The sequence below is a fragment of the Electrona antarctica genome (genome assembly GCF_951216825.1).
Source record: "Electrona antarctica genome assembly, contig: scaffold_287, whole genome shotgun sequence".
In the NCBI taxonomy this organism is placed as follows: domain Eukaryota; kingdom Metazoa; phylum Chordata; class Actinopteri; order Myctophiformes; family Myctophidae; genus Electrona; species Electrona antarctica.
In genome coordinates, this window is record NW_027637022.1 from 139,584 (window position 1) to 167,214 (window position 27,631).

The 27,631-nt window shown below is 47.2% G+C and overlaps 1 protein-coding gene across 1 annotated transcript in view; it reads left to right on the forward strand.

The window, feature by feature from the left end:
* Positions 1 to 4,225: 4,225 nt before the first annotated feature.
* Positions 4,226 to 27,631, forward strand: part of LOC306919506 (uncharacterized protein) — a gene marked incomplete at its 3' end in the record, with an annotated part of 25,409 nt that continues 2,003 nt past the window's right edge. The window contains exons 1-11 of the mRNA XM_079532266.1: positions 4,226 to 4,325; positions 6,390 to 6,534; positions 6,981 to 7,222; positions 8,803 to 8,968; positions 12,436 to 12,615; positions 13,541 to 13,608; positions 20,819 to 21,004; positions 22,880 to 23,154; positions 25,163 to 25,423; positions 26,487 to 26,666; positions 27,382 to 27,458. Of these exons, the coding sequence (XP_079388392.1) occupies positions 4,255 to 4,325; positions 6,390 to 6,534; positions 6,981 to 7,222; positions 8,803 to 8,968; positions 12,436 to 12,615; positions 13,541 to 13,608; positions 20,819 to 21,004; positions 22,880 to 23,154; positions 25,163 to 25,423; positions 26,487 to 26,666; positions 27,382 to 27,458 (1,851 nt within the window). The remainder of the gene's footprint in view (positions 4,326 to 6,389; positions 6,535 to 6,980; positions 7,223 to 8,802; positions 8,969 to 12,435; positions 12,616 to 13,540; positions 13,609 to 20,818; positions 21,005 to 22,879; positions 23,155 to 25,162; positions 25,424 to 26,486; positions 26,667 to 27,381; positions 27,459 to 27,631) is intronic.

Genomic DNA, 27,631 nt, shown 5'->3' on the forward strand with positions numbered 1-27,631 from the left:
CCCTTTCATTACGACGCCAGGCCCGCCCACTTTCATGACGACGCCAGGCCCGCCCCCTTTCATGACGACGCCAGGCCCGCCCCCTTTCATGACGACGCCAGGCCCGCCCCCTTTCATGACGACGCCAGGCCCGCCCCCTTTCATTACGACGCCAGGCCCGCCTCCTTTCATGACGACGCCAGTCCCGCCCCCTTTCATGACGACGCTAGTCCCGCCCCCTTTCATGACGACGCCAGTCCCGCCCCCTTTCATGACGACGCCAGGCCCGCCCCCTTTCATGACGACGCCAGGCCCGCCCCCTTTCATGACGACGCCAGTCCCACCCCCTTTCATGACGACGCCAGGCCCGCCCCCTTTCATGACGACGCCAGGCCCACCCCCTTTCATGACGACGCCAGTCCCGCCCCCTTTCATTACGACGCCAGGCCCGCCCCCTTTCATGACGACGCCAGTCCCGCCCCCTTTCATGACGACGCCAGGCCCGCCTCCTTTCACAACGATGCCATTTTCCCCATATAGACATTTCAAAAATAATTTATTTAAAGACCTTATAAGCGTACGAAGCCAACTCGAGTCGTGAGAAATCATGACAAACACATTTTTTGGGGCCGAACAAATACTTTTTGTTGTTGTTTTTCTTCTTTGTAAGTTTTTTTTTGGTCCAACATTATGTCGTTGGACTTGGTTCAGAGTCCTTGGTTCAGAGTCCTTGGTTCAGAGTCCTTGGTTCAGAGTCCTTATTGGTCTTTGGACTTGGTTCAGAGTCCTTATTGGTCTTTGGACTTGGTTCAGAGTCCTTGGTTCAGAGTCCTTGGTTCAGAGTCCTTATTGGTCTTTGGACTTGGTTCAGAGTCCTTATTGGTCTTTGGACTTGGTTCAGAGTCCTTATTGGTCTTTGGACTTGGTTCAGAGTCCTTATTGGTCTTTGGACTTGGTTCAGAGTCCTTATTGGTCTTTGGACTTGGTTCAGAGTCCTTATTGGTCGTTGGACTTGGTTCAGAGTCCTTATTGGTCTTTGGACTTGGTTCAGAGTCCTTATTGGTCTTTGGACTTGGTTCAGAGTCCTTATTGGTCTTTGGACTTGGTTCAGAGTCCTTATTGGTCTTTGGACTTGGTTCAGAGTCCTTATTGGTCTTTGGACTTGGTTCAGAGTCCTTATTGGTCTTTGGACTTGGTTCAGAGTCCTTATTGGTCTTTGGACTTGGTTCAGAGTCCTTATTGGTCTTTGGACTTGGTTCAGAGTCCTTATTGGTCGTTGGACTTGGTTCAGAGTCCTTATTGGTCTTTGGACTTGGTTCAGAGTCCTTATTGGTCTTTGGACTTGGTTCAGAGTCCTTATTGGTCTTTGGACTTGGTTCAGAGTCCTTATTGGTCTTTGGACTTGGTTCAGAGTCCTTATTGGTCTTTGGACTTGGTTCAGAGTCCTTATTGGTCTTTGGACTTGGTTCAGAGTCCTTATTGGTCCTTGGACTTGGTTCAGAGTCCTTATTGGTCTTTGGACTTGGTTCAGTGTCCTTATTGGTCCTTGGACTTGGTTCAGAGTCCTTGGTTCAGAGTCCTTGGTTCAGAGTCCTTATTGGTCTTTGGACTTGGTTCAGAGTCCTTATTGGTCTTTGGACTTGGTTCAGAGTCCTTATTGGTCTTTGGACTTGGTTCAGAGTCCTTATTGGTCTTTGGACTTGGTTCAGAGTCCTTATTGGTCTTTGGACTTGGTTCAGAGTCCTTATTGGTCTTTGGACTTGGTTCAGAGTCCTTATTGGTCTTTGGACTTGGTTCAGAGTCCTTATTGGTCTTTGGACTTGGTTCAGAGTCCTTATTGGTCTTTGGACTTGGTTCAGAGTCCTTATTGGTCTTTGGACTTGGTTCAGAGTCCTTATTGGTCGTTGGACTTGGTTCAGAGTCCTTATTGGTCTTTGGACTTGGTTCAGAGTCCTTATTGGTCGTTGGACTTGGTTCAGAGTCCTTATTGGTCTTTGGACTTGGTTCAGAGTCCTTATTGGTCTTTGGACTTGGTTCAGAGTCCTTATTGGTCTTTGGACTTGGTTCAGAGTCCTTATTGGTCTTTGGACTTGGTTCAGAGTCCTTATTGGTCTTTGGACTTGGTTCAGTGTCCTTATTGGTCTTTGGACTTGGTTCAGAGTCCTTATTGGTCTTTGGACTTGGTTCAGAGTCCTTATTGGTCTTTGGACTTGGTTCAGAGTCCTTATTGGTCTTTGGACTTGGTTCAGAGTCCTTATTGGTCTTTGGACTTGGTTCAGAGTCCTTATTGGTCTTTGGACTTGGTTCAGAGTCCTTATTGGTCCTTGGACTTGGTTCAGAGTCCTTATTGGTCTTTGGACTTGGTTCAGTGTCCTTATTGGTCCTTGGACTTGGTTCAGAGTCCTTGGTTCAGAGTCCTTGGTTCAGAGTCCTTATTGGTCTTTGGACTTGGTTCAGAGTCCTTATTGGTCTTTGGACTTGGTTCAGAGTCCTTATTGGTCTTTGGACTTGGTTCAGAGTCCTTATTGGTCTTTGGACTTGGTTCAGAGTCCTTATTGGTCTTTGGACTTGGTTCAGAGTCCTTATTGGTCGTTGGACTTGGTTCAGAGTCCTTATTGGTCTTTGGACTTGGTTCAGAGTCCTTATTGGTCTTTGGACTTGGTTCAGAGTCCTTGCCCTGCATTTGTGAAACGTAGCTCCTCCCCCTCTTCTGATTGGTCTATATTCCACAGTTTCTATCATTGGTGGACTTGGTTGAGAGTCATTGTCCTTCAGAAGTGCTACTTAGCTCTGCTTTATGGACCAGTTCTGATTGGTCGGTATTTGCCCGTAATGTGCACAGACGTGCGAGGGCCCGGTGAGGTCATCGTTAGTGTAGTTTAATAAGGGCCCGGTGAGGTCATCGTTAGGGCCCGGTGAGGGCCCGGTGAGGCCCGGTGAGGGCCCGGTGAGGGCCCGGTGAGGTCATCGTTAGGGCCCGGTGAGGGCCCGGTGAGGCCCGGTGAGGGCCCGGTGAGGCCCGGTGAGGGCCCGGTGAGGTCATCGTTAGTGGGAGGGCCCGGTGAGGTCATCGTTAGTGTAGTTTAATAAGCTACATGTTTTCATGTCAATGATTCACTGATATTTACCACTCGACACAGCTTCCTGTCTCTGGTGACACAGCTTCCTGTCTCTGGTGACACAGCTTCCTGTCTCTGGTGACACAGCTTCCTGTCTCTGGTGACACAGCTTCCTGTCTCTGGTGACACAGCTTCCTGTCTCTGGTTACACAGCTTCCTGTCTCTGGTGACACAGCTTCCTGTCTCTCGTGCCACAGCTTCCTGTCTCTGGTGACACAGCTTCCTGTCTCTGGTGACACAGCTTCCTGTCTCTGGTTACACAGCTTCCTGTCTCTGGTGCCACAGCTTCCTGTCTCTGGTGACACAGCTTCCTGTCTCTGGTGACACAGCTTCCTGTCTCTGGTGACACAGCTTCCTGTCTCTGGTTACACAGCTTCCTGTCTCTGGTGACACAGCTTCCTGTCTCTGGTGACACAGCTTCCTGTCTCTGGTGACACAGCTTCCTGTCTCTGGTTACACAACTTCCTGTCTCTGGTGACACAGCTTCCTGTCTCTGGTTACACAGCTTCCTGTCTCTGGTGACACAGCTTCCTGTCTCTGGTTACACAGCTTCCTGTCTCTGGTTACACAGCTTCCTGTCTCTGGTGACACAGCTTCCTGTCTCTGGTGCCACAGCGTCCTGTCTCTGGTGACACAGCTTCCTGTCTCTGGTGACACAGCTTCCTGTCTCTGGTGACACAGCTTCCTGTCTCTGGTGACACAGCTTCCTGTCTCTGGTGACACAGCTTCCTGTCTCTGGTTACACAACTTCCTGTCTCTGGTGACACAGCTTCCTGTCTCTGGTGACACAGCTTCCTGTCTCTGGTGACACAGCTTCCTGTCTCTGGTTACACAGCTTCCTGTCTCTGGTTACACAGCTTCCTGTCTCTGGTGACACAGCTTCCTGTCTCTGGTTACACAGCTTCCTGTCTCTGGCGACACAGCTTCCTGTCTCTGGAGCAGTGGAGTCGGTTTCAAACCCTCTAGTCAAACACACAGATGTCATTATTTTTCTGACCACAAGGGGGCAACATTTCACATTGTTCTGTTTTCTACTACACATACTGTTAACATTGAGTGACTGGAGTTTCTTCCAGAGGTGAACTGTTCCTTTAACACTTCTTCCTCTCCCCCTCCCCCTTCTCCAGTGTCTCCATGGTGACGAGGGCGGGCTCTGATGTCATTGACCCCGCCTCCTCTCGCCGTAGCCCCTCCCACCACCACCATCATGCCCACCATGGTCTCCAGGTATAGTGACATTTCACTGAGGGACTGCCATTGGGACTGCCACTGAGGGACTGCCATTGGATTTTATTATTTTTTTCCCCGTTTTTTTATGTCATGTGAAAGCAGGGAATCGTAGCTTCAAATTGACATATTGGTTGTTCAGTTTGACCCACCAGTTGGGGAACCAAATGGACCATAACAGGTCCATAATTTGGTTCCATTTGTACTCTCAGAGTTAAGTTGACAATGATTGTACGATACATAAATAGAATAAAAGTTATAATAAATTGAGGTCCCATATATAAATGGCATTAAATGGGGTTCAGTAGCCTATGCATGTCAAACTGGGCATCCTTCAAATTAAAATGATGAGAATCACTGCTAGAGCCATATCTTTTCATATCTTTTCTTGCCCTGAAAATGAATTCATTTTACACTCTCAAGAGTTAAGGATCTATAAGGGTCCATTTGGTTACCAACTCTTCATCATTTATGGCTGGGGACCACCTGGAACCCCCTCAAGGACCCCTGGTGGTCCACGGACCACCTGGAACCCCCTCAAGGACCACTGGTGGTCCCCGGACCACCTGGAACCCCCTCAAGGACCACTGGTGGTCCCTGGACCACCTGGAACCCCCTCAAGGACCACTGGTGGTCCCCGGACCACCTGGAACCCCCTCAAGGACCCCTGGTGGTCCCTGGACCACTGGTTGAGAACCACTGGTCTACATCTATTCTAAGCTTAATTCATTCACGAAAGAATACAAAATAAAACAATTTTCCGCCTACACGGACTCGGCCCCCAGCCTGGTACCCTATGGTCAAAATATGGCCCTTGAGGAAAATGAATTGGGGAACGCTGCCCTAATGGAAGGAAGGCAGCATTCAGGAGCATTGCTTTATTCCTTTTTTTTAAAGAATTATTTTGTGGCTTTCGCCTTTATTTTATATTCTTTATGGAGGGACAGACAGTAGGCTGAGAGAGATGAGGGGGAGGACATGCAGTAAAGGCCGTCGGGATCGGGAGTCGAACCCGCGGCACACTGCCAGACTGGACTACCAGCCAAGGTGCCTGGACCGCTGAGCCACGGCCAAGGTGCCTGGACCGCTGAGCCACGGCCCATGATGGACCGCTGAGCCACGGCCAAGGTGCCTGGACCGCTGAGCCACGGCCCATGATGGACCGCTGAGCCACGGCCAAGGTGCCTGGACCGCTGAGCCACGGCCAAGGTGCCTGGACCGCTGAGCCACGGCCAAGGTGCCTGGACCGCTGAGCCACGGCCCAGGATGGACCACTGAGCCACGGCCCAGGATGGACCGCTGAGCCACGGCCAAGGTGCCTGGACCGCTGAGCCACGGCCAAGGTGCCTGGACCGCTGAGCCACGGCCCAGGATGGACCGCTGAGCCACGGCCAAGGTGCCTGGACCGCTGAGCCACGGCCAAGGTGCCTGGACCGCTGAGCCACGGCCCAGGTGCCTGGACCGCTGAGCCACGGCCCAGGATGGACCACTGAGCCACGGCCCAGGATGGACCGCTGAGCCACGGCCAAGGTGCCTGGACCGCTGAGCCACGGCCCAGGATGGACCGCTGAGCCACGGCCAAGGTGCCTGGACCGCTGAGCCACGGCCAAGGTGCCTGGACCGCTGAGCCACGGCCCAGGTGCCTGGACCGCTGAGCCACGGCCCAGGTGCCTGGACCGCTGAGCCACGGCCCAGGTGCCTGGACCGCTGAGCCACGGCCAAGGTGCCTGGACCGCTGAGCCACGGCCAAGGTGCCTGGACCGCTGAGTCAGGCACCTTGGTCTACAAGCTCTCAACGCGTCGCGCTGCGACGCGTTGAGAGCTTGTAGATCAGCTATTTTCACTATTTCTGTCCAAAAGTGCCTCTGCACTCGCTGCACCTCCCTGACCGCCAAAATACATTTTAGTCGACTTAATCAACTCTAGATTTAATCGACTAAAATCGTATGATGTTTAGGTGACTATAGAATGAGACTAAAACTAAATGAAAATGTATTGTGTAGTATCTGAACTATGACTAAAACTAAAATAAAGCTTTTATGTCATGATCGCCACGGTCTCCAGGCTGCCCAAGTTCACCTCCCGCCCCAGCCCCGTTACCGCGACGACCACGAACCCCGTCCCCCCGGGCACCGGGACCGCTGGAGCTGCCAATCAACCCCAGGCCCCGCCCCCAACAGGAACGTACCAACACGTCACCTCCTCCAAGGTTGGAACACTTTTTTTTCACAGTTCGTTTGTAGAGCGGATTTGCTTGTAGTTATTAGTTTTTTTTTTTAATTAGCAGGATTGAAAAGGTAAGGGGGGTGTGTGTGTGTGTGTGTGTGTGTGTGTGTGTGTGTGTGTGTGTGTGTGTGTGTGTGTGTGTGTGTGTGTGTGTGTGTGTGTGTGTGTGTGTGTGTGTGTGTGTGTGTGTGTGTGTGTGTGTGTGTGTGTGTGTGCGCGCATTCAAGACACCTGACTTGTATCTGAAGTTTCTGAACACAGCTTTGATGGATGTGTTATTTCAGCATTGTTTTGTAAACACACAATATAGTTTAACTTATCGTTATTATTGTTGTAGTTTTTCTTTTATTAGTTCAGTTAACGGAAATGTTTTTTTATTTTTCATTATTTAACTCCTCCCCTCTCCACCCCCCCTCCTCCTCCTAACAGAATGGTTTGATCCGCATCCCTCCGTTTTCCTTGAAGTGGAGGAGAGAGAGAGAAGACCACTCCCCCCCTCCTCCTCCGCCGGCCAATCGGAAGCCTGGATGGAGCGATGAGCCCGCCCCCTCCCCCCCTCCTCCGCAGGCCAATCGGAAGCCTGGGGGCGGCGGCGGCGACGTTACGGGGAAGGGGCGGGGCTTCGGCTTCGGCTGGTCTGTGACATCATCACTGTCGTCGTCCAATACGAGGTCAGAATAGTTTTGGAATTGTTTCATTTTAGTTTTAGTTTTAGTTCGTTTGGAAGAATATACATTTTTGCCCTAATTCAGTTTTAAAGCTGCAATAAGCAATATTTTTTCAGTATTTCTAAACATTTTACGAGGGAGACGGTCGGGCGGCCGGGGGGGCATTCGTATTGCGCCGCTAGAGGGGAAATGCTTGGACCGGCGCAAGACGGACAAAAGTGAAAGCATTTGCCAAGAATGTTTTCATTAAGTCATTCTTGGCTATAAGGACTTCTTTAACGCCTTTTTTAATGAAACCGCCATTAACGTGTTAATTAGCGCTTTTTAACAACTCATCCAGTGCCACCTGGTGGACACCAGTTTTGACCCTCGTTGCCACCGAAGCCCATTATAAATAAAAGAAAGACATTTTAATTGTATTGTGCGTCATGTGCATGTCATCACCGTCATGTGCATGTCATCACCTGTCATGTCATGTGCATGTCATCACCTGTCATGTGCATGTCATCACCTGCATGTCATGTGCATGTCATCACCTGCATGTCATGTGCATGTCATCACCGTCATGTGCATGTCATCACCTGTCATGTCATGTGCATGTCATCACCTGTCATGTCATGTGCATGTCATCACCTGCATGTCATGTGCATGTCATCACCGTCATGTCATGTGCATGTCATCACCTGCATGTCATGTGCATGTCATCACCTGTCATGTCATGTGCATGTCATCACCTGCCACTTTCAAAAAGGCGTCCAAAGGCGCCCATGGCACTTTAGGACATAAGGGGGAGGTGTCCAAAGGCGTCCTGTGGCACTGAGTGAGTATTACATTTCAAATGGCTTCCTGATTGGTTAGTCATTTCTGCAGGTTTTTTTGTTTGTTTTTCGACCAATGACAAAGCTTCTAGGAAAATCTTTGAATGCAGATTGCGGCATTCAAAGATCACAGAGACTACATTGTTGTGGGAGCGTTTCCCTCATTGCTGTCTGAATATAGAAAAGGTCATCAAAGATTTTGAGAAATACTGAAAAACTATTGCTTACAGCAGCTTTCAAACTGAATTAGGGAACAAAAATATAATCTTCCAAACTAACTAAAACTAAAAAAGATATATGCTAATGACGTTTAGAAGCTTTAGAACCCTTACCTGTGGGTCTTTATGTGTGTAATGTGTGGTTTTAGATATTTTAGATTGTAGCAGTGAGCCCAGTGTCTCTGATGTCATGGACACTGGGCTCACTTACTTCCTGGACTACATGTTGTCTCAGTAAGTACAGCCCCTCCCCCTATCCACAAGGAGGAGCAGTGCACCAAAGCATTATGGGAATTGTAGTCCAGGAAGGAAGTGTAAACCAGTGTAAAATTACTTATACTGGATCTGTTGTCCACTAGTCCATATCTAACATTTTAGTCTAGCTTAGACTTATTTGTTGACAAAATTGTCAATATATTTAGTCTTAGTTTTAGTCATCGTAGCTTAGTTTTCGTCAGTATAAAAAGGTAGTCGACGAACATTTATCGTCATAGTTTTAGTCGACGAAAACAACACTGCTGTAAACCCTAAGCTTTTCGTCCAATAGGGCACTGGCTGGATGTAAACCCGGAGGCGGATCGACCGGTGGAGGAGGAGCCGGAGTGACGGCCCGGCCGTCCAAGCCTCAGCAGAGTCCGGCTCTCTCCAAAACCAGGAGCAGAGCGGAGCCGGCCAGCCGGAGCAGACTGGCTTCCCCCAGGCTTCACACCAAGGTTACAACAGTTCGTTACTTGCGCAAACATGGACCATATTGGTTCATTATGACGATACGATACGATTCAATGATTTGAAATCGATTCAGTAACTATTTAAAATACATTGACATTATTTTAAACTAAGTAATTAATCCCCTCTGCTTTTTCTTTTATCTTCTAAAAATTGCTAAATACCACGCACAAAAATGTAGTATTGATACAATCGATTATTTGCATAGCAAAACGATTGGATTTGATACATAATCAATGTTGCCGTTTTCATTTACGCACATGTAAAAACTTACATACAGTGCATGTATACATACATACGTTACCTGTTGTTACCAATATTGAAACATATCGTAATTACGTCACCATTGACGGCCAGTTATAACCCGACTTTAGCTCATCCATCGCCACTAGGGGGCGCCAAAAGGCCCTGACCGCCACCATATATCTTTTATTTTATTTTATATATCTTTTTTTTCTTTTTTTTTTACCATGTTATAAAACACGAAAAACACGTCCTTGGCGCTCCAGGACATCATGAAAAAGAAGTTAAATAAGTCCTTGGCGATGGATGAGTTAATATTTATTTCCAATGTTTTACAGAGGCTGAGATTTGAGAGTTCGTAGCGCTCGACGGTAGTGCTGTTCTACTTCTAGTTTAGTTTGACTTAGTTTTAGTTTTGACACTTTGATAGTTTTCATGTTAACACTTGGTTTTAGTTGAGTAAGTATAGGCCTATTGTGTAATTAAAAACAAAAAACGCTATTTCCGTGCTTAGGCAGGCAGGCAGGCAGACAGACAGACAGACAGACAGACAGACAGACAGACAGACAGACAGACAGACAGACAGACAGACAGACAGACAGACAGACAGACAGACAGACAGACAGACAGACAGACATTGTATGGCTCGCACCACTCAATAACAAATAATTGAAAAAATAAAAATATTACTGTTAAAACTAAAACTAAGGGCATAACTTGCTGTCTATAATTTCAGTTGGGTTTAATTAGTTTTTAGAGAAGCTTTGTTTCGTTTTATTAGTAATAGTGTTTAAAATAAAGGTGAGAGTAAGTTGTGTATAATAACTCGACAAAAGATACCATTTAAAATATATATATTTTCAGTTACATGTTGGTAACGAGAAGAACTAAAACGAAGGGCATTGTGTTTAGTTATCGATTTAATTTAGTTTTTACAGTTTTAATTTAGTTCAGTTAACAAAAAGTTTTTTACATTTTTAGTCTTTGTTATTTTGTACGTTTTCGTTAAAGAGATTGTGACATAAAAAATCACACCCGTGTGAAGTGAGGGGCGCTAATATATTAAAGTCTAACTCATGTTGATTAGGTGATGTAATGGTGATGTAAAACAAACGGTGACAACACAAACATTAAACGCCGTTAACAATAAAGAGACAATATGATGTAATGAGGCACATTATGACGTAAATCTTCCCTTCATTGTCAATGGCGTTTACAGAACAAACATTGAACTAAAAACAAACATTAAACCTGTATATAGGAGGGGCTCAAAAAAGTTTTTGTAACTTATCTTATTTCTTTTCTGAGATCAATTGCACCCAAAACAAACCCTGAAATGTTAACATTCAGTATATTTTCTGTGCTCTGGGTTTTTCTGGCTCAAACAGGTGCTCTGATTGTCCTGCTGTTTGTGATGTCACAGCCTGCAAATCCCATATATGTGTCAATGGGATCTGCCAGCAGATGTCACTGTTTTCACCGTTTTGCCTGTTTTCATTGCAGCTCAAAAGGCTTCCAAACCCCAGAGAAAATCCCCAGACCACAGAAAACCCACTGAGGCCCCTTTTCCACCGGTTGGTTCCCAGTGGGAACCAGTTCAGTTCTTTTTGGTTTTTAGTCCATGAGCCAGAGCTCCAAAATTGGAACGTTAATTATAAATGGTAAATGGTAAATGGTGCATTTATATAGCGCCTTTATCCAAGGCGCTTTACATAGATTGTGCATTACATTCACCCATTCACACACACATTCATACACCGATTGCGGCGGAAGCCATGCAAGGTACCAACCAGCACATCGGGAGCAATTTGGGGTTCAGTGTCTTGCTCAAGGACACTTCGACATGTAGACAGGAGGAGCCGGGATTCGAACCGCCGACCCATGGATCATTGGACGACCTGCTCTACCTCTTGAGCCACAGTCGCGTGTGCGAGTGTGCAAAACCATACCTATAATATAGGTATGGTTTGATAACAATCTAATATTATTAGATTGTTATCACCATTAAACTTCCCCAATTGAGTACTTACACGAAGACAATGATTTATTGTATTACAAATTTTACATTTTTAAATATGCAAATGAGGCATTATGTAGGAAAATATGCAAAATAATCGAAAATATGAAAAAGCTACTATACTGAGGAAGGGTTATCATGTATTCATTTACTTGTATTGATCCTATAAATAATTTAATATATGGTATAGTTTGCCCACCAATTTTGGAGCTCTGGCTCATGGACTAAGAACCAAAAAGAACTGAACCGGTTCCCATTGGGAACCAACCGGTGGAAAAGGGGTCTGAATGTTCAAAGTTGAGGTTTTTTGGGGTAATTGAGGTCATAAAACCTACAATAAAAACGAAAAATTAAATTAAATTAAAAATGTGTGTCCTCTAACCTCCTTCCTTCAGACTCCTCTAACTCTAACCTCCTTCCTTCAGACTCCTCTAACTCCTCTAACTCTAACCTCCTTCCTTCAGACTCCTCTAACTCCTCTAACTCTAACCTCCTTCCTTCAGACTCCTCTAACTCTAACCTCCTTCCTTCAGACTCCTCTAACTCTAACCTCCTTCCTTCAGACTCCTCTAACTCTAACCTCCTTCCTTCAGACTCCTCTAACTCTAACCTCCTTCCTTCAGACTCCTCTAACTCCTCTAACTCTAACCTCCTTCCTTCAGACTCCTCTAACTCTAACCTCCTTCCTTCAGACTCCTCTAACTCTAACCTCCTTCCTTCAGACTCCTCTAACTCTAACCTCCTTCCTTCAGACTCCTCTAACTCTAACCTCCTTCCTTCAGACTCCTCTAACTCTAACCTCCTTCCTTCAGACTCCTCTAACTCTAACCTCCTTCCTTCAGACTCCTCTAACTCTAACCTCCTTCCTTCAGACTCCTCTAACTCTAACCTCCTTCCTTCAGACTCCTCTAACTCCTCTAACTCTAACCTCCTTCCTTCAGACTCCTCTAACTCTAACCTCCTTCCTTCAGACTCCTCTAACTCTAACCTCCTTCCTTCAGACTCCTCTAACTCTAACCTCCTTCCTTCAGACTCCTCTAACTCTAACCTCCTTCCTTCAGACTCCTCTAACTCTAACCTCCTTCCTTCAGACTCCTCTAACTCTAACCTCCTTCCTTCAGACTCCTCTAACTCTAACCTCCTTCCTTCAGACTCCTGAATGAGTGTCCTCTAACTCTAACCTCCTTCCTTCAGACTCCTGCCGGTTCCGTTCAGACCAGCTCAAAACCCGGAGCGAAGCCCTCGGACACCGGACCGGGTTCTAAGCCCGGCTCCAGGCCCGGCTCCGGTCCCGGCTCCCGCTCCGGCTCTCCGCTCCTCCCCGGCGGTGCCGCGGCCCTGGAGGACCGCCTCCGTTCTCACAGTCTCAGCCAGGTAACGCTCCTCTCGGCCACCAGGGGCCACCAGTGTGTCCATCCGTACGCAGACAAAATGTGTCCGTGTCCTTGTCGTGGATCTTTTTATTTTTATTTTTTTTATGTATTTTGATCAAATCAAATTACTGAAGATAAAGCCTAGAGGGGGGGGGGGGTGGTCTAGAGGGGAGTGGTCTAGAGGGGAGTGGTCTAGAGGGGAGTGGTCTAGAGGGGCATGGTCTAGAGGGGTGTGGTCTAGAGGGGCATGGTCTAGAGGGGCGTGGTCTAGAGGGCGTGGTCTAGAGGGGCATGGTCTAGAGGGGTGGTGGGAGGTAGATGGTGAGAGGTGGTGGAGTTAGCTGCTTTATAGCAGACAGTTTGAGAGGTGGTGGAGTTAGCTGCTTTATAGCAGACAGTTTGAGAGGTGGTGGAGTTAGCTGCTTTATAGCAGACAGTTTGAGAGGTGGTGGAGTTAGCTGCTTTATAGCAGACAGTTTGAGAGGTGGTGGAGTTAGCTGCTTTATAGCAGACAGTTTGAGAGGTGGTGGAGTTAGCTGCTTTATAGCAGACAGTTTGAGAGGGGGAGAGGTGGTGGAGTTAGCTGCTTTATAGCAGACAGTTTGAGAGGTGGTGGAGTTAGCTGCTTTATAGCATACAGTTTGAGAGGTGGTGGAGTTAGCTGCTTTATAGCAGACAGTTTGAGAGGTGGTGGAGTTAGCTGCTTTATAGCAGACAGTTTGAGAGGGGGAGAGGTGGTGGAGTTAGCTGCTTTATAGCAGACAGTTTGAGAGGGGGAGAGGTGGTGGAGTTAGCTGCTTTATAGCAGACAGTTTGAGAGGTGGAGTTAGCTCCAGAGCCTGAAGAGGCGTCTACCTTTATATGTCTGTGTAAACCTGCCATGTGTCGATAAAGTTGTGATTATGTGGTCATGTGACCACATGCAGGTCCGGACCGCCCCCTCGATCGCCCCACACACCACCTCTCTCCCTCGGGCCTCCAACTCCACTTCAAGGTTAGTTGTGTTTTCTTTTTTTTATGACATTAATTTTCATTTATTTCGTTTATCTTTGAGGTTTCATGACCTCAGTTGCACGCACACACAACCTGACCTTTGACCTCAGTTACACCCACACACACAACCTGACCTTTGACCTCAGTTACACCCACACACAACCTGACCTTTGACCTGACCTCAGTTGCACCCACACACAACCTGACCTTTGACCTCAGTTACACCCACACACAACCTGAACTTTGAACATTCAGTAGATTGTGTCTGAGGGGTTTTCTCTGTGTGTTCTGAAGCCTTTTGAGCTGCAATGAAAACAGGCAAACAGGCCTCAACAGTGACAACTGCTGGGCAAATTTGTAAATTTGTAATGTCATATTTGGGATTCGTGGGCTCTTACCACAGAAAATCTACTGAATGTTAAAAGTTCAGGGGTTTTTTGGGTGCAATTGAGGGAAAAATTAAAATTACAAAAACTTTTTTTTTTCTGTCAGCAATCCCTTTAAGGGAAAAATAACAGTTCTGGCTGAACCGTGCAGTCGTTTTTCGCGGAACTTAGCAACATGGTAGAGGGCCATGTGGTGAGGACGCGAAGCCCACGGCCATTGGCCAAAGGGTGGCACTATATCACCCAATTGAAAATGCTAAACTTTGAACGGGCATAGCTCCTGCCTCGTTTGGCCAAAATCCACAGACCTCGTTTGCACGTGTGCCATTACTCATGGGGAACACATCTGTCACTTTGACCAGTAAGCTCCGCCCTCAGATTCTTCCGCCATTTTGAGCAGTTTACTTTAAACTTTATAAAAACGTTCATACATGATTTAACGTGCAGTCGGTTTTCGCGAAACGCGGCTATCCCGCGAAGTTCATGAACCGTTTGACCATCGGCAAGTACCAACGAGTACTTAATTACTTTTGGCACTTCAAGTACATTTTGACACCAGTACGTTTGTACTTTTTACTGAAGTAAATTGTGAACTTTTACTTTGTAACAGAGTATTTCTGCGTGGCAGTATTGGTACTTTTACTCAGAACCTTAGAGACAGAGTTACGACAGTAGACTCCTATTGGCTTCAGTCCAATGGAGGCTCTCCTACATAGACTCCTATTGGCTTCAGTCCAATGGAGGCTCTCCTACATAGACTCCTATTGGCTTCAGTCCAATGGAGGCTCTCCTACATAGACTTCTATTGGCTTCAGTCCAATGGAGGCTCTCCTACATAGACTTCTATAGGCTTCAGTCCAATGGAGGCTCTCCTACATAGACTTCTATAGGCTTCAGTCCAATGGAGGCTCTCCTACATAGACTTCTATTGGCTTCAGTCCAATGGAGGCTCTCCTACATAGACTTCTATAGGCTTCAGTCCAATGGAGGCTCTCCTACATAGACTTCTATTGGCTTCAGTCCAATGGAGGCTCTCCTACATAGACTTCTATTGGCTTCAGTCCAATGGAGGCTCTCCTACATAGACTTCTATTGGCTTCAGTCCAATGGAGGCTCTCCTACATATACTTCTATTGCTTCAGTCCAATGGAGGCTATCCTACATAGACTTCTATTGGCTTCAGTCCAATGGAGGCTCTCCTACATAGACTTCTATTGGCTTCATTCCAATGGAGGCTCTCCTACATAGACTTCTATTGGCTTCAGTCCAACGGAGGCTCTCCTACATAGACTTCTATTGGCTTCAGTCCAATGGAGGCTCTCCTACATATACTTCTATTGGCTTCAGTCCAATGGAGGCTCTCCTATATAGACTTATATTGGCTTCAGTCCAATGGAGGCTCTCCTACATAGACTTCTATTGGCTTCAGTCCAATGGAGGCTCTCCTACATAGACTTCTATTGGCTTCAGTCCAATGGAGGCTCTCCTACATAGACTTCTATTGGCTTCAGTCCAATGGAGGCTCTCCTACATAGACTTCTATTGGCTTCAGTCCAATGGAGGCTCTCCTACATAGACTTCTATTGGCTTCAGTCCAATGGAGGCTCTCCTACATAGACTTCTATTGCTTCAGTCCAATGGAGGCTCTCCTACATAGACTTCTATTGGCTTCAGTCCAATGGAGGCTCTCCTACATAGACTTCTATTGGCTTCAGTCCAATGGAGGCTCTCTTACATAGACTTCTATTGGCTTCAGTCCAATGGAGGTTCTCCTACATAGACTTCTATTGGCTTCAGTCCAATGGAGGCTCTCCTACATAGACTTCTATTGGCTTCAGTCCAATGGAGGCTCTCCTACATAGACTTCTATTGGCTTCAGTCCAATGGAGGCTCTCCTACATAGACTTATATTGGCTTCAGTCCAATGGAGGCTCTCCTACATAGACTTCTATTGGCTTCAGTCCAACGGAGGCTCTCCTACATAGACTTCTATTGGTCACTTCATGGGGCTTCAGTCCAATGGAGGCTCTCCTACATAGACTTCTATTGGCTTCAGTCCAATGGAGGCTCTCCTACATAGACTTCTATTGGCTTCAGTCCAATGGAGTCTCTCCTACATATACTTCTATTGGCTTCAGTCCAATGGAGGCTCTCCTACATAGACTTCTATTGGCTTCAGTCCAATGGAGGCTCTCCTACATATACTTCTATTGGCTTCAGTCCAATGGAGGCTCTCCTACATAGACTTATATTGGCTTCAGTCCAATGGAGGCTCTCCTACATATACTTGTATTGGCTTCAGTCCAATGGAGGCTATCCTACATAGACTTCTATTGGCTTCAGTCCAATGGAGGCTCTCCTACATAGACTTCTATTGGCTTCAGTCCAATGGAGGCTCTCCTACATAGACTTCTATTGGCTTCAGTCCAATGGAGTCTCGGAGACAACACATAGGGAAAAGTCCTGGACCGGAAGTAGGCAGAAATGCATTGGACTCAGGGCAACAGCCCAGCTTTAATGATCTTAAATCCATTTATTTTAGATTGTTTTGTAGTAATAGTACAACATAAACATTACAGAGACTTTAGTTGTCACTGTACAATACTTTAAAACAGTTGTCATGTTGCACACATGCTTAAAATAGCTCTTATTTGCGCCGCCCTCGTTGAAAACAATTTATTTCCAACTCCAGCTTGTCTCAGTTCAGGCTGCATGAACAGCGCGCAGGTTTCTGCCCCCTCAATGTCCTAACTCTTCTATTAGATGGCTCTGGGTTTCTGCCCCCTCAATGTCCTAACTCTTCTATTAGATGGCTCTGGGTTTCTGCCCCCTCAGTGTCCTAACTCTTCTATTAGATGACTCTGGGTTTCTGCCCCTTCGATGTTGCAACTCTTCTATTAGATGGCTCTGGGTTTCTGCCCCCTCGATGACGCAACTCTTCTATTAGATGGCTCTGGGTTTCTGCCCCTTCGATGTCGCAACTCTTATATTAGATGGCTCTGGGTTTCTGCCCCTCAATGTCCTAACTCTTCTATTAGATGGCTCTGGGTTTCTGCCCCCTCAATGTCCTAACTCTTCTATTAGATGGCTCTAGGTTTCTGCCCCCTCAGTGTCCTAACTCTTCTATTAGATGACTCTGGGTTTCTGCCCCTTCGATGTCATAACTCTTCTATTAGATGGCTCTGGGTTTCTGCCCCCTCGATGACGCAACTCTTCTCTTAGATGGCTCTGGGTTTCTGCCCCTTCGATGTCGCAACTCTTCTATTAGATGGCTCTGGGTTTCTGCCCCCTCAATGTCACAACTCTTCTATTAGATGGCTCTGGTTTTCTGCCCCCTCAATGACGCAACTCTTCTATTAGATGGCTCTGGGTTTCTGCCCCCTCAATGTCACAACTCTTCTATTAGATGGCTCTGGGTTTCTGCCCCCTCAATGTCCTAACTCTTCTATTAGATGGCTCTGGGTTTCTGCCCCCTCAATGTCCTAACTCTTCTATTAGATGACTCTGGGTTTCTGCCCCTTCGATGTCATAACTCTTCTATTAGATGGCTCTGGGTTTCTGCCCCTTCGATGTCGCAACTCTTCTATTAGATGGCTCTGGGTTTCTGCCCCCTCAATGTCACAACTCTTCTATTAGATGGCTCTGGTTTTCTGCCCCCTCAATGACGCAACTCTTCTATTAGATGGCTCTGGGTTTCTGCCCCCTCAATGTCACAACTCTTCTATTAGATGGCTCTGGGTTTCTGCCCCCTCAATGTCCTAACTCTTCTATTAGATGGCTCTGGGTTTCTGCCCCCTCAATGTCCTAACTCTTCTATTAGATGACTCTGGGTTTCTGCCCCCTCAATGTCCTAACTCTTCTATTAGATGGCTCTGGGTTTCTGCCCCCTCAATGTCCTAACTCTTCTATTAGATGGCTCTGGGTTTCTGCCCCCTCGATGACGCAACTCTTCTATTAGATGGCTCTGGGTTTCTGCCCCCTCAATGTCCTAACTCTTCTATTAGATGACTCTGGGTTTCTGCCCCCTCAATGTCCTAACTCTTCTATTAGATGGCTCTGGGTTTCTGCCCCCTCAATGTCCTAACTCTTCTATTAGATGGCTCTGGGTTTCTGCCCCTCAATGTCCTAACTCTTCTATTAGATGGCTCTTGGTTTCTGCCCCCTCAATGTCCTAACTCTTCTATTAGATGACTCTGGGTTTCTGTCCCCTCAATGGCCTAACTCTTCTATTAGATGGCTCTGGGTTTCTGCCCCTCAATGTCCTAACTCTTCTATTAGATGACTCTGGGTTTCTGCCCCCTCAATGTCCTAACTCTTGTATTAGATGGCTCTGGGTTTCTGCCCCTCAATGTCCTAACTCTTCTATTAGATGACTCTGGGTTTCTGCCCTCTCAATGTCCTAACTCTTCTATTAGATGACTCTGGGTTTCTGCCCCTCAATGTCCTAACTCTTCTATTAGATGACTCTGGGTTTCTGCCCCTCAATGTCCTAACTCTTGTATTAGATGGCTCTGGGTTTCTGCCCCCTCAATGTCCTAACTCTTGTATTAGATGACTCTGGGTTTCTGCCCCTCAATGTCCTAACTCTTGTATTAGATGACTCTGGGTTTCTGCCCCTCAATGTCCTAACTCTTCTATTAGATGGCTCTGGGTTTCTGCCCCTCAATGTCCTAACTCTTCTATTAGATGGCTCTGGGTTTCTGCCCCTCAATGTCCTAACTCTTCTATTAGATGGCTCTGGGTTTCTGCCCCTCAATGTCCTAAATCTTCTATTAGATGGCTCTGGGTTTCTGCCCCTCAATGTCCTAACTCTTCTATTAGATGACTCTGGGTTTCTGCCCCCTCAATGTCCTAACTCTTCTATTAGATGACTCTGGGTTTCTGCCCCCTCAATGTCCTAACTCTTCTATTAGATGGCTCTGGGTTTCTGCCCCCTCAATGTCCTAACTCTTCTATTAGATGGCTCTGGGTTTCTGCCCCTCAATGTCCTAACTCTTCTATTAGATGGCTCTGGGTTTCTGCCCCTCAATGTCCTAACTCTTCTATTAGATGGCTCTGGGTTTCTGCCCCCTCAATGTCCTAACTCTTCTATTAGATGGCTCTGGGTTTCTGCCCCTCAATGTCCTAACTCTTCTATTAGATGGCTCTGGGTTTCTGCCCCTCAATGTCCTAACTCTTCTATTAGATGGCTCTGGGTTTCTGCCCCTCAATGTCCTAACTCTTCTATTAGATGGCTCTGGGTTTCTGCCCCTCAATGTCCTAACTCTTCTATTAGATGGCTCTGGGTTTCTGCCCCTCAATGTCCTAACTCTTCTATTAGATGGCTCTGGGTTTCTGCCCCTCAATGTCCTAACTCTTCTATTAGATGGCTCTGGGTTTCTGCCCCTCAATGTCCTAACTCTTCTATTAGATGGCTCTGGGTTTCTGCCCCTCAATGTCCTAACTCTTCTATTAGATGGCTCTGGGTTTCTGCCCCTCAATGTCCTAACTCTTCTATTAGATGACTCTGGGTTTCTGCCCCCTCAATGTCCTAACTCTTCTATTAGATGACTCTGGGTTTCTGCCCCTCAATGTCCTAACTCTTCTATTAGATGGCTCTGGGTTTCTGCCCCTCAATGTCCTAACTCTTCTATTAGATGACTCTGGGTTTCTGCCCCCTCAATGTCCTAACTCTTCTATTAGATGACTCTGGGTTTCTGCCCCTCAATGTCCTAACTCTTCTATTAGATGACTCTGGGTTTCTGCCCCCTCGATGTCCTAACTCTTCTATTAGATGGCTCTGGGTTTCTGCCCCTCAATGTCCTAACTCTTCTATTAGATGGCTCTGGGTTTCTGCCCCTCAATGTCCTAACTCTTCTATTAGATGGCTCTGGGTTTCTGCCCCTCAATGTCCTAACTCTTCTATTAGATGGCTCTGGGTTTCTGCCCCTCAATGTCCTAACTCTTCTATTAGATGGCTCTGGGTTTCTGCCCCTCAATGTCCTAACTCTTCTATTAGATGGCTCTGGGTTTCTGCCCCTCAATGTCCTAACTCTTCTATTAGATGGCTCTGGGTTTCTGCCCCTCAATGTCCTAACTCTTCTATTAGATGGCTCTGGGTTTCTGCCCCTCAATGTCCTAACTCTTCTATTAGATGGCTCTGGGTTTCTGCCCCTCAATGTCCTAACTCTTCTATTAGATGACTCTGAAGTTAAACCATTTAGACCTGAGGACGATTCTACAAATGTCTTCTAAATCCTGACAGTTTTCTGAAAAATCCATGTTTCTATGTCAGTCGTTCTCACAGGGTTAAACCCTATGTTTCTATGTCAGTGGTTCTCACAGGGTTAAACCCTATGTTTCTATGTCAGTGGTTCTCACAGGGTTAAACCCTATGTTTCTATGTCAGTGGTTCTCACAGGGTTAAACCCTATGTTTCTATGTCAGTGGTTCTCACAGGGTTAAACCCTATGTTTCTATGTCAGTGGTTCTCACAGGGTTAAACCCTATGTTTCTATGTCAGTGGTGCTCAAACATTTTCATGTCAAGGACCCCCAAGATTATCTGTATTTGCCCGCCGACCCCCATCTGGAAATATGTTGTTCCAGGGACCCCCCCAGAAGCAAAGATATGAGTTAAAATGTTCGCTCTGAAAGAATATATTCAAACATTTGGGCAACAGGATTTTTCTAAAATATCAGACCTACAAGCTCATAGCGCGCCACTCGGTGGCGCGCTACGAGCTTGTAGATCTGCTATTTTTCAATAGCTAAAGTATAAAATAATGCTTCAAACACAAAGGGGTTCCCGCCCAGAATGGATTAAACAAAGTGTTGTTGTTTTCAGCGGCAGTACTCGCTCCTACTCCTTCAACCGGGCCGCGGAGCGGGGCGGGTCCCCACGAAGCCCCGCCCCCTCCTCCTCCTCGCCACCAACGCCGTCGCCGACCGCACGACCTACCAGCGGTGGCGGAGGAGGGGGAGGAGCTACAACACGAGGGCCGGACGGCCAAGATGTCGACGGCGGTCGAAGGTCAGTCGCCAAAATGTTATCCTGTTGCACGAAGTCATAATGTTAAAAAAAAAAAAAAAAACTTCCGTAACCTTGCCGGTAGTTTAACCCATTCTGGGCGGGAACCCCTTTAGGGGCGGGGCCCCCTTTAGGGGCGGGACCCCCTTTAGGGGCGGGAACCCCTTTAGGGGCGGGAACCCCTTTTGGTGTTTTAAGCATTATGTTATGATTTAACCCCTTTTGGTGTTTTAACCATTCTGGGCGGGAACCCCTTTTGGTGTTTTAACCATTCTGGGCGGGAACCCCTTTTGGTGTTTTAACCATTCTGGGCGGGAACCCCTTTTGGTGTTTTAAGCATTATGTTATGATTTAGCAGATAAATAGCAGATCTACAAGCTCGTAGCGCGGCACCCAGTGCTGCGCTACGAGCTTGTAAGTCTGCAGATCTACAAGCTCGCGGCCAATTACAAGACACTTGACTTGTGTCTGAACACAGCTTCGATGGATGTGTTCTGCCCCCCTCCCACCCAAACCATATGGGCTTCCATTGGAAATGCATTGGAGCGGCCATTAAACACAGACACGAGACAGACACAAGACAGATGTCATGAATGTGTGAACGCAGCCCAGTATAAGGGCATTATGTCGACCCCGCCCACTCACCTCCGCCCCACCCCCTCCTGGTGCTGCGGCCATCTTGGATCTTAAACACAATATAAACAATGGGAGAGGGGCGGGGCCGAGAAAGGCCCTTATTCTGGGGGTCCTTATAGGGTTTAACCCTGTGAGAACCACTGATATAGAAACATAGGGTTTAACCCTGTGAGAACCACTGATATAGAAACATAGGGTTTAACCCTGTGAGAACCACTGACATAGAAACATAGGGTTTAACCCTGTGAGAACCACTGACATAGAAACATAGGGTTTAACCCTGTGAGAACCACTGATATAGAAACATAGGGTTTAACCCTGTGAGAACCACTGACATAGAAACATAGGGTTTAACCCTGTGAGAACCACTGACATAGAAACATAGGGTTTAACCCTGTGAGAACCACTGACATAGAAACATAGGGTTTAACCCTGTGAGAACCACTGACATAGAAACATAGGGTTTAACCCTGTGAGAACCACTGACATAGAAACATAGGGTTTAACCCTGTGAGAACCACTGACATGGAAACATAGGGTTTAACCCTGTGAGAACCACTGATATGGAAACATGAGGTTTTAACCCTGTGAGAACCACTGACATAGAAACATAGGGTTTAACCCTGTGAGAACCACTGACATAGAAACATAGGGTTTAACCCTGTGAGAACCACTGACATAGAAACATAGGGTTTAACCCTGTGAGTACCACTGACATAGAAACATAGGGTTTAACCCTGTGAGAACCACTGACATAGAAACATAGGGTTTAACCCTGTGAGAACCACTGACATAGAAACATAGGGTTTAACCCTGTGAGAACCACTGACATAGAAACATAGGGTTTAACCCTGTGAGAACCACTGACATAGAAACATAGGGTTTAACCCTGTGAGAACCACTGACATAGAAACATAGGGTTTAACCCTGTGAGAACGACTGACATAGAAACATAGGGTTTAACCCTGTGAGAACCACTGACATGGAAACATAGGGTTTAACCCTGTGAGAACCACTGACATGGAAACATAGGGTTTAACCCTGTGAGAACCACTGACATAGAAACATAGGGTTTAACCCTGTGAGAACCACTGACATAGAAACATAGGGTTTAACCCTGTGAGAACCACTGACATAGAAACATAGGGTTTTTCAGATAACTGTCAGGTTTTAGAAGACATTTGTAGAATCGTCCTCAGGTCTAAATCGACTAACAAACCTTATTGTATTTGTACCGTCTAGGTCGGGCGTGGCCGGCCCCGCCCCACCAGGCCCCGCCTCCTTGAGGAAGTCCCTCCTACCGGGCCCGGCGGCGGCTCTAGGCTCTGCCCCTCCTCCTCCCCATGGCTCTTATAGGCTGTCGCGCCCGTCACTCATCGGGCGGCCCCGCCCCCTGCGGGCCGGCGTGCCTCCGCGGGTCGACCCGGAAGTGATCGTCCCGCGTCCCACAGGAAGAGGAAGTGGGAGGCGGGGCTCTTTGGAGGACACGCCCCCCTCCACTACGGACCACAGCCCTGGTAGGAGATGATTGGTCGGTCAGTCGTTATCGATTATGAGTCATCTGATCAGATATCGTTATCGATTATGAGTCATTGGTTCCAAAACGTTTTCACGTGGAGGACCCCCAAACTGACACTAATCAGCCCCGCGGACCCCCATTAGAAATGATATGCCAGGGACCCCCATTAGAAGAGATATGTCAGGGACCCCCATTAGAAATGATATGTCAGGGACCCCCATTAGAAATGATATGTCAGGGACCCCCATTAGAAATGATATGTCAGGGACCCCCATTAGAAGAGATATGTCAGGGACCCCCATTAGAAATGATATGTCAGGGACCCCCATTAGAAATGATATGTCAGGGACCCCCATTAGAAATGATATGTCAGGGACCCCCATTAGAAATTATATGTCAGGGACCCCCATTAGAAATTATATGTCAGGGACCCCCATTAGAAATTATAATGTCAGAGACCCCCATTAGAAAATATATGCCAGGGACCCCCATTAGAAGAGATATGTCAGGGACTCCCATTAGAAGAGATATGCCAGGGACCCCCATTAGAAGAGATATGCCAGGGACCCCCATTAGAAGAGATATGTCAGGGACCCCCATTAGAAATTATATGTCAGGGACCCCCATTAGAAGAGATATGTCAGGGACCCCCATTAGAAGAGATATGCCAGGGACCCCCATTAGAAGAGATATGTCAGGGACCCCCATTAGAAGAGATATGTCAGGGACCCCCATTAGAAGAGATATGTCAGGGACCCCCATTAGAAGAGATATGCCAGGGACCCCCATTAGAAGAGATATGTCAGGGACCCCCATTAGAAGAGATATGTCAGGGACCCCCCATTTGAAGAGATATGCCAGGGACCCCCATTAGAAGAGATATGTCAGGGACCCCCCATTTGAAGAGATATGCCAGGGACCCCCATTAGAAATTATATTCCAGGGACCCCCATTAGAAGAGATATTCCAGGGACCCCCATTAGAAATTATATTCCAGGGACCCCCATTAGAAGAGATATGCCAGGGACCCCCATTAGAAGAGATATGCCAGGGACCCCCATTAGAAGAGATATGCCAGGGACCCCCATTAGAAATTATATTCCAGGGACCCCCATTAGAAGAGATATTCCAGGGACCCCCATTAGAAATTATATTCCAGGGACCCCCATTAGAAGAGATATGCCAGGGACCCCCATTAGAAGAGATATGCCAGGGACCCCCATTAGAAGAGATATGCCAGGGACCCCCATAAGAGAAGATATTTACGGCTAGCAGTGATTCTCAACCCGTTTAATTTCAAGGACCCCCAGTTTGACATGCATTAGTCTACGGACCCCCATTTAATGGCATTTCTACCTCTGGGACCCCCCAATTTATATTGTAAAATCAATGTTAATTTAACTCTGAGAGGGTAGAAATGGAACCAAATGGACCCGTCAGGGTTGTGTTGGTACTTTTTACAGAGATTTTATATTTGTTTGTCTTTTGATATGTTTATTTTTACTTTTTTTAACAGTCAGCTTTTGTCTTTCGTTTCTTGAATATAAAGGTTTTTTTCAGAACCGAAGTGGTGGAAAAAGTACTCAATTGTTTTACTTGAGTAAAAGTACCAATACTGCAAGTTCAACATGTGTATAAAATCTATTGAAAATAGCCGATCTACAAGCTCACAATGCGTCGTGTTGCGACGCATTGTGAGCTTGTAGATCGGCTATTTTCAAATGGACGAAATGTATAGGGTTGAAGTGGTTAATGTATGTTTCCTAATCAAAATTAAAATCTCCAAAGTAACTAGTAACTAAAGTTTTCAAATACTTAGTAGTGAAGTAAAAGTACAAATGTTGCCTCCGAGATGTAGTGGGGTAGAAGTAAAAGTACTGGAAATTGGAAACACTCAAGTAAAGTACAAAAACCTCAAAATTGTACTTAAGTACAGTACTTAAGTAAGAGTACGTAGTTACCTTCCATGTTTTTCATTTTTCTTTTTCGGGGGGTGGTCTTCGCAGACAGCACCCCCGAGGCTCCAGAGGAGGGGCTCTCTGCTCAGCCACCGTCCCAGGGAGAGGACTCCGTTCTGGGGGAGACCCTGGAGGAGGAGGAGGAGGAGGAGGAGGAGGAGGGGGAGCAGGGGGTCTCTGCTGAGCCTTTATCCCAGGGAGAGGAGTCCGTCCTGGGGGAGACTCTGGAGGACATGTCCCTCTCCTCCACGTCCTCCCTGGACAGGAACCACGCCAGCCAGGAGTACATGGACGACTTTGACAACCTGGGTGAGAATCACAGCTCTTTAGACCCGGTGGAGAGGTTCCACACTCACTCCAGAGGGCCACTATAGTTCCACACTCACTCCAGAGGGCCACTATAGTTCCACACTCACTCCAGAGGGCCGCTATAGTTCCACACTCACTCCAGAGGGCCGCTATAGTTCCACACTCACTCCAGAGGGCCGCTATAGTTCCACACTCACTCCAGAGGGCCGCTATAGTTCCACACTCACTCCAGAGGGCCGCTATAGTTCCACACTCACTCCAGAGGGCCGCTATAGTTCCACACTCACTCCAGAGGGCCACTATAGTTCCACACTCACTCCAGAGGGCCGCTATAGTTCCACACTCACTCCAGAGGGCCGCTAAAGTTCCACACTCACTCCAGAGGGCCGCTATAGTTCCACACTCACTCCAGAGGGCCACTATAGTTCCACACTCACTCCAGAGGGCCACTATAGTTCCACACTCACTCCAGAGGGCCGCTATAGTTCCACACTCACTCCAGAGGGCCGCTATAGTTCCACACTCACTCCAGAGGGCCGCTATAGTTCCACACTCACTCCAGAGGGCCGCTAAAGTTCCACACTCACTCCAGAGGGCCACTATAGTTCCACAGTCACTCCAGAGGGCCACTATAGTTCCACACTCACTCCAGAGGGCCACTATAGTTCCACACTCACTCCAGAGGGCCGCCATAGTTTCTTAATGGCTGTTGGTAGGGCGTTCCACATTTTTAGTGTCATAGTAGCGAAAATAAATAAATAGCAAATAATGCTGTTTTCTTATTTATTGATTCATGTCCTTCATTAAAAAAGTCTAGTCAGTGTTTCGCTTTGGGCCGAACGCCAAACGCTTCATTAGGATATTAGCAATGACTAGACGCACACGCACACACGCATGCACGCAGACGCACACGCACAGGCACGCACGCACGCACGCACGCACGCACGCACGCACGCACGCATGCATGCACACGCCCGCACGCACGCACGCGCACACACACACATACGCACGCGCGTCACGCAACCGCAAACCGACCAATGGCCATCCTCATTCTGTAACCTAGGTAACGGAGGGGTGGGACTACTGCTGCTCTCATCCAATCACGACCAGGAGGACTCGGGACTGGGCCAATCAGGCGACAGGGTGGACGATGACATCATCACCATCAACGGTGTCAGCAAGTCGGCGCGTCTGCACAGCTTCCTGTCGGACAGCCTGGACTGGAGCGCTGTCAATCACACTGGTAGGACACGCCCACCTGGTGTGACATCACAACGACATAGTTGATTAATTATTCATCAATCTTTATTTTACATTATCTTTACTCATCCTCTCTCTCTCTCTGTGTGTGTCTCTCTATCTATCTCTCTCTCTCTCTCTCTCTCTCTCTGTCTATGTATCTCTCTCTCTTTCTCTCTCTGTGTGTGTGTCTCTATCTCTCTCTCTCTCTCTCTCTCTCTCTCTCTCTCTGTGTGTGTCTCTCTATCTCTCTCTCTCTCTCTCTCTCTCTCTCTCTCTCTCTCTCTCTGTCTATGTATCTCTCTCTCTCTGTCCCTCTCTGTGTGTGTGTGCGTCTCTCTCTCTCTCTCTCTCTGTGTGTGTCTCTCTATCTCTCTCTCTCTCTCTCTCTCTCTCTCTGTCTATGTATCTCTCTCTCTCTGTCCCTCTCTGTGTGTGTGTGCGTCTCTCTCTCTCTCTCTCTCTCTCTCTCTCTCTCTCTCTCTCTCTCTCTCTCTGTGTGTCTCTCTATCTCTCTCTCTCTCTCTCTCTCTCTCTGTCTATGTATCTCTCTCTCTCTGTCCCTCTCTGTGTGTGTGTGTGCGTCTCTCTCTCTCTCTCTCTCTCTCTCTCTCTCTGTCTATGTATCTCTCTCTCTCTGTCCCTCTCTGTGTGTGTGTGCGTCTCTCTCTCTCTCTCTCTCTCTCTCTCTCTCTCTGTGTCTATGTCTCTCTCTCCAGGAAACGGAGGTGACGGCGGTATGAGCGGGCGTTCTGATAGGAGGAGATCCAGCCAACCAGAGCACACCGACGGCCAGGTGAAAATAAACACGAGTTAACGTTAACCGACTAAAACACTTTATTGTTTAAAACCCCTTTTTAGCTATTGAAAAATAGCAGATCTACGAGCTTGTAGATCTGCTATTTTTGAAAAATCGAAGAACCACTGACATAGAAACATAGCTTTTTCAGAAAACTGTCAGGATGTAGA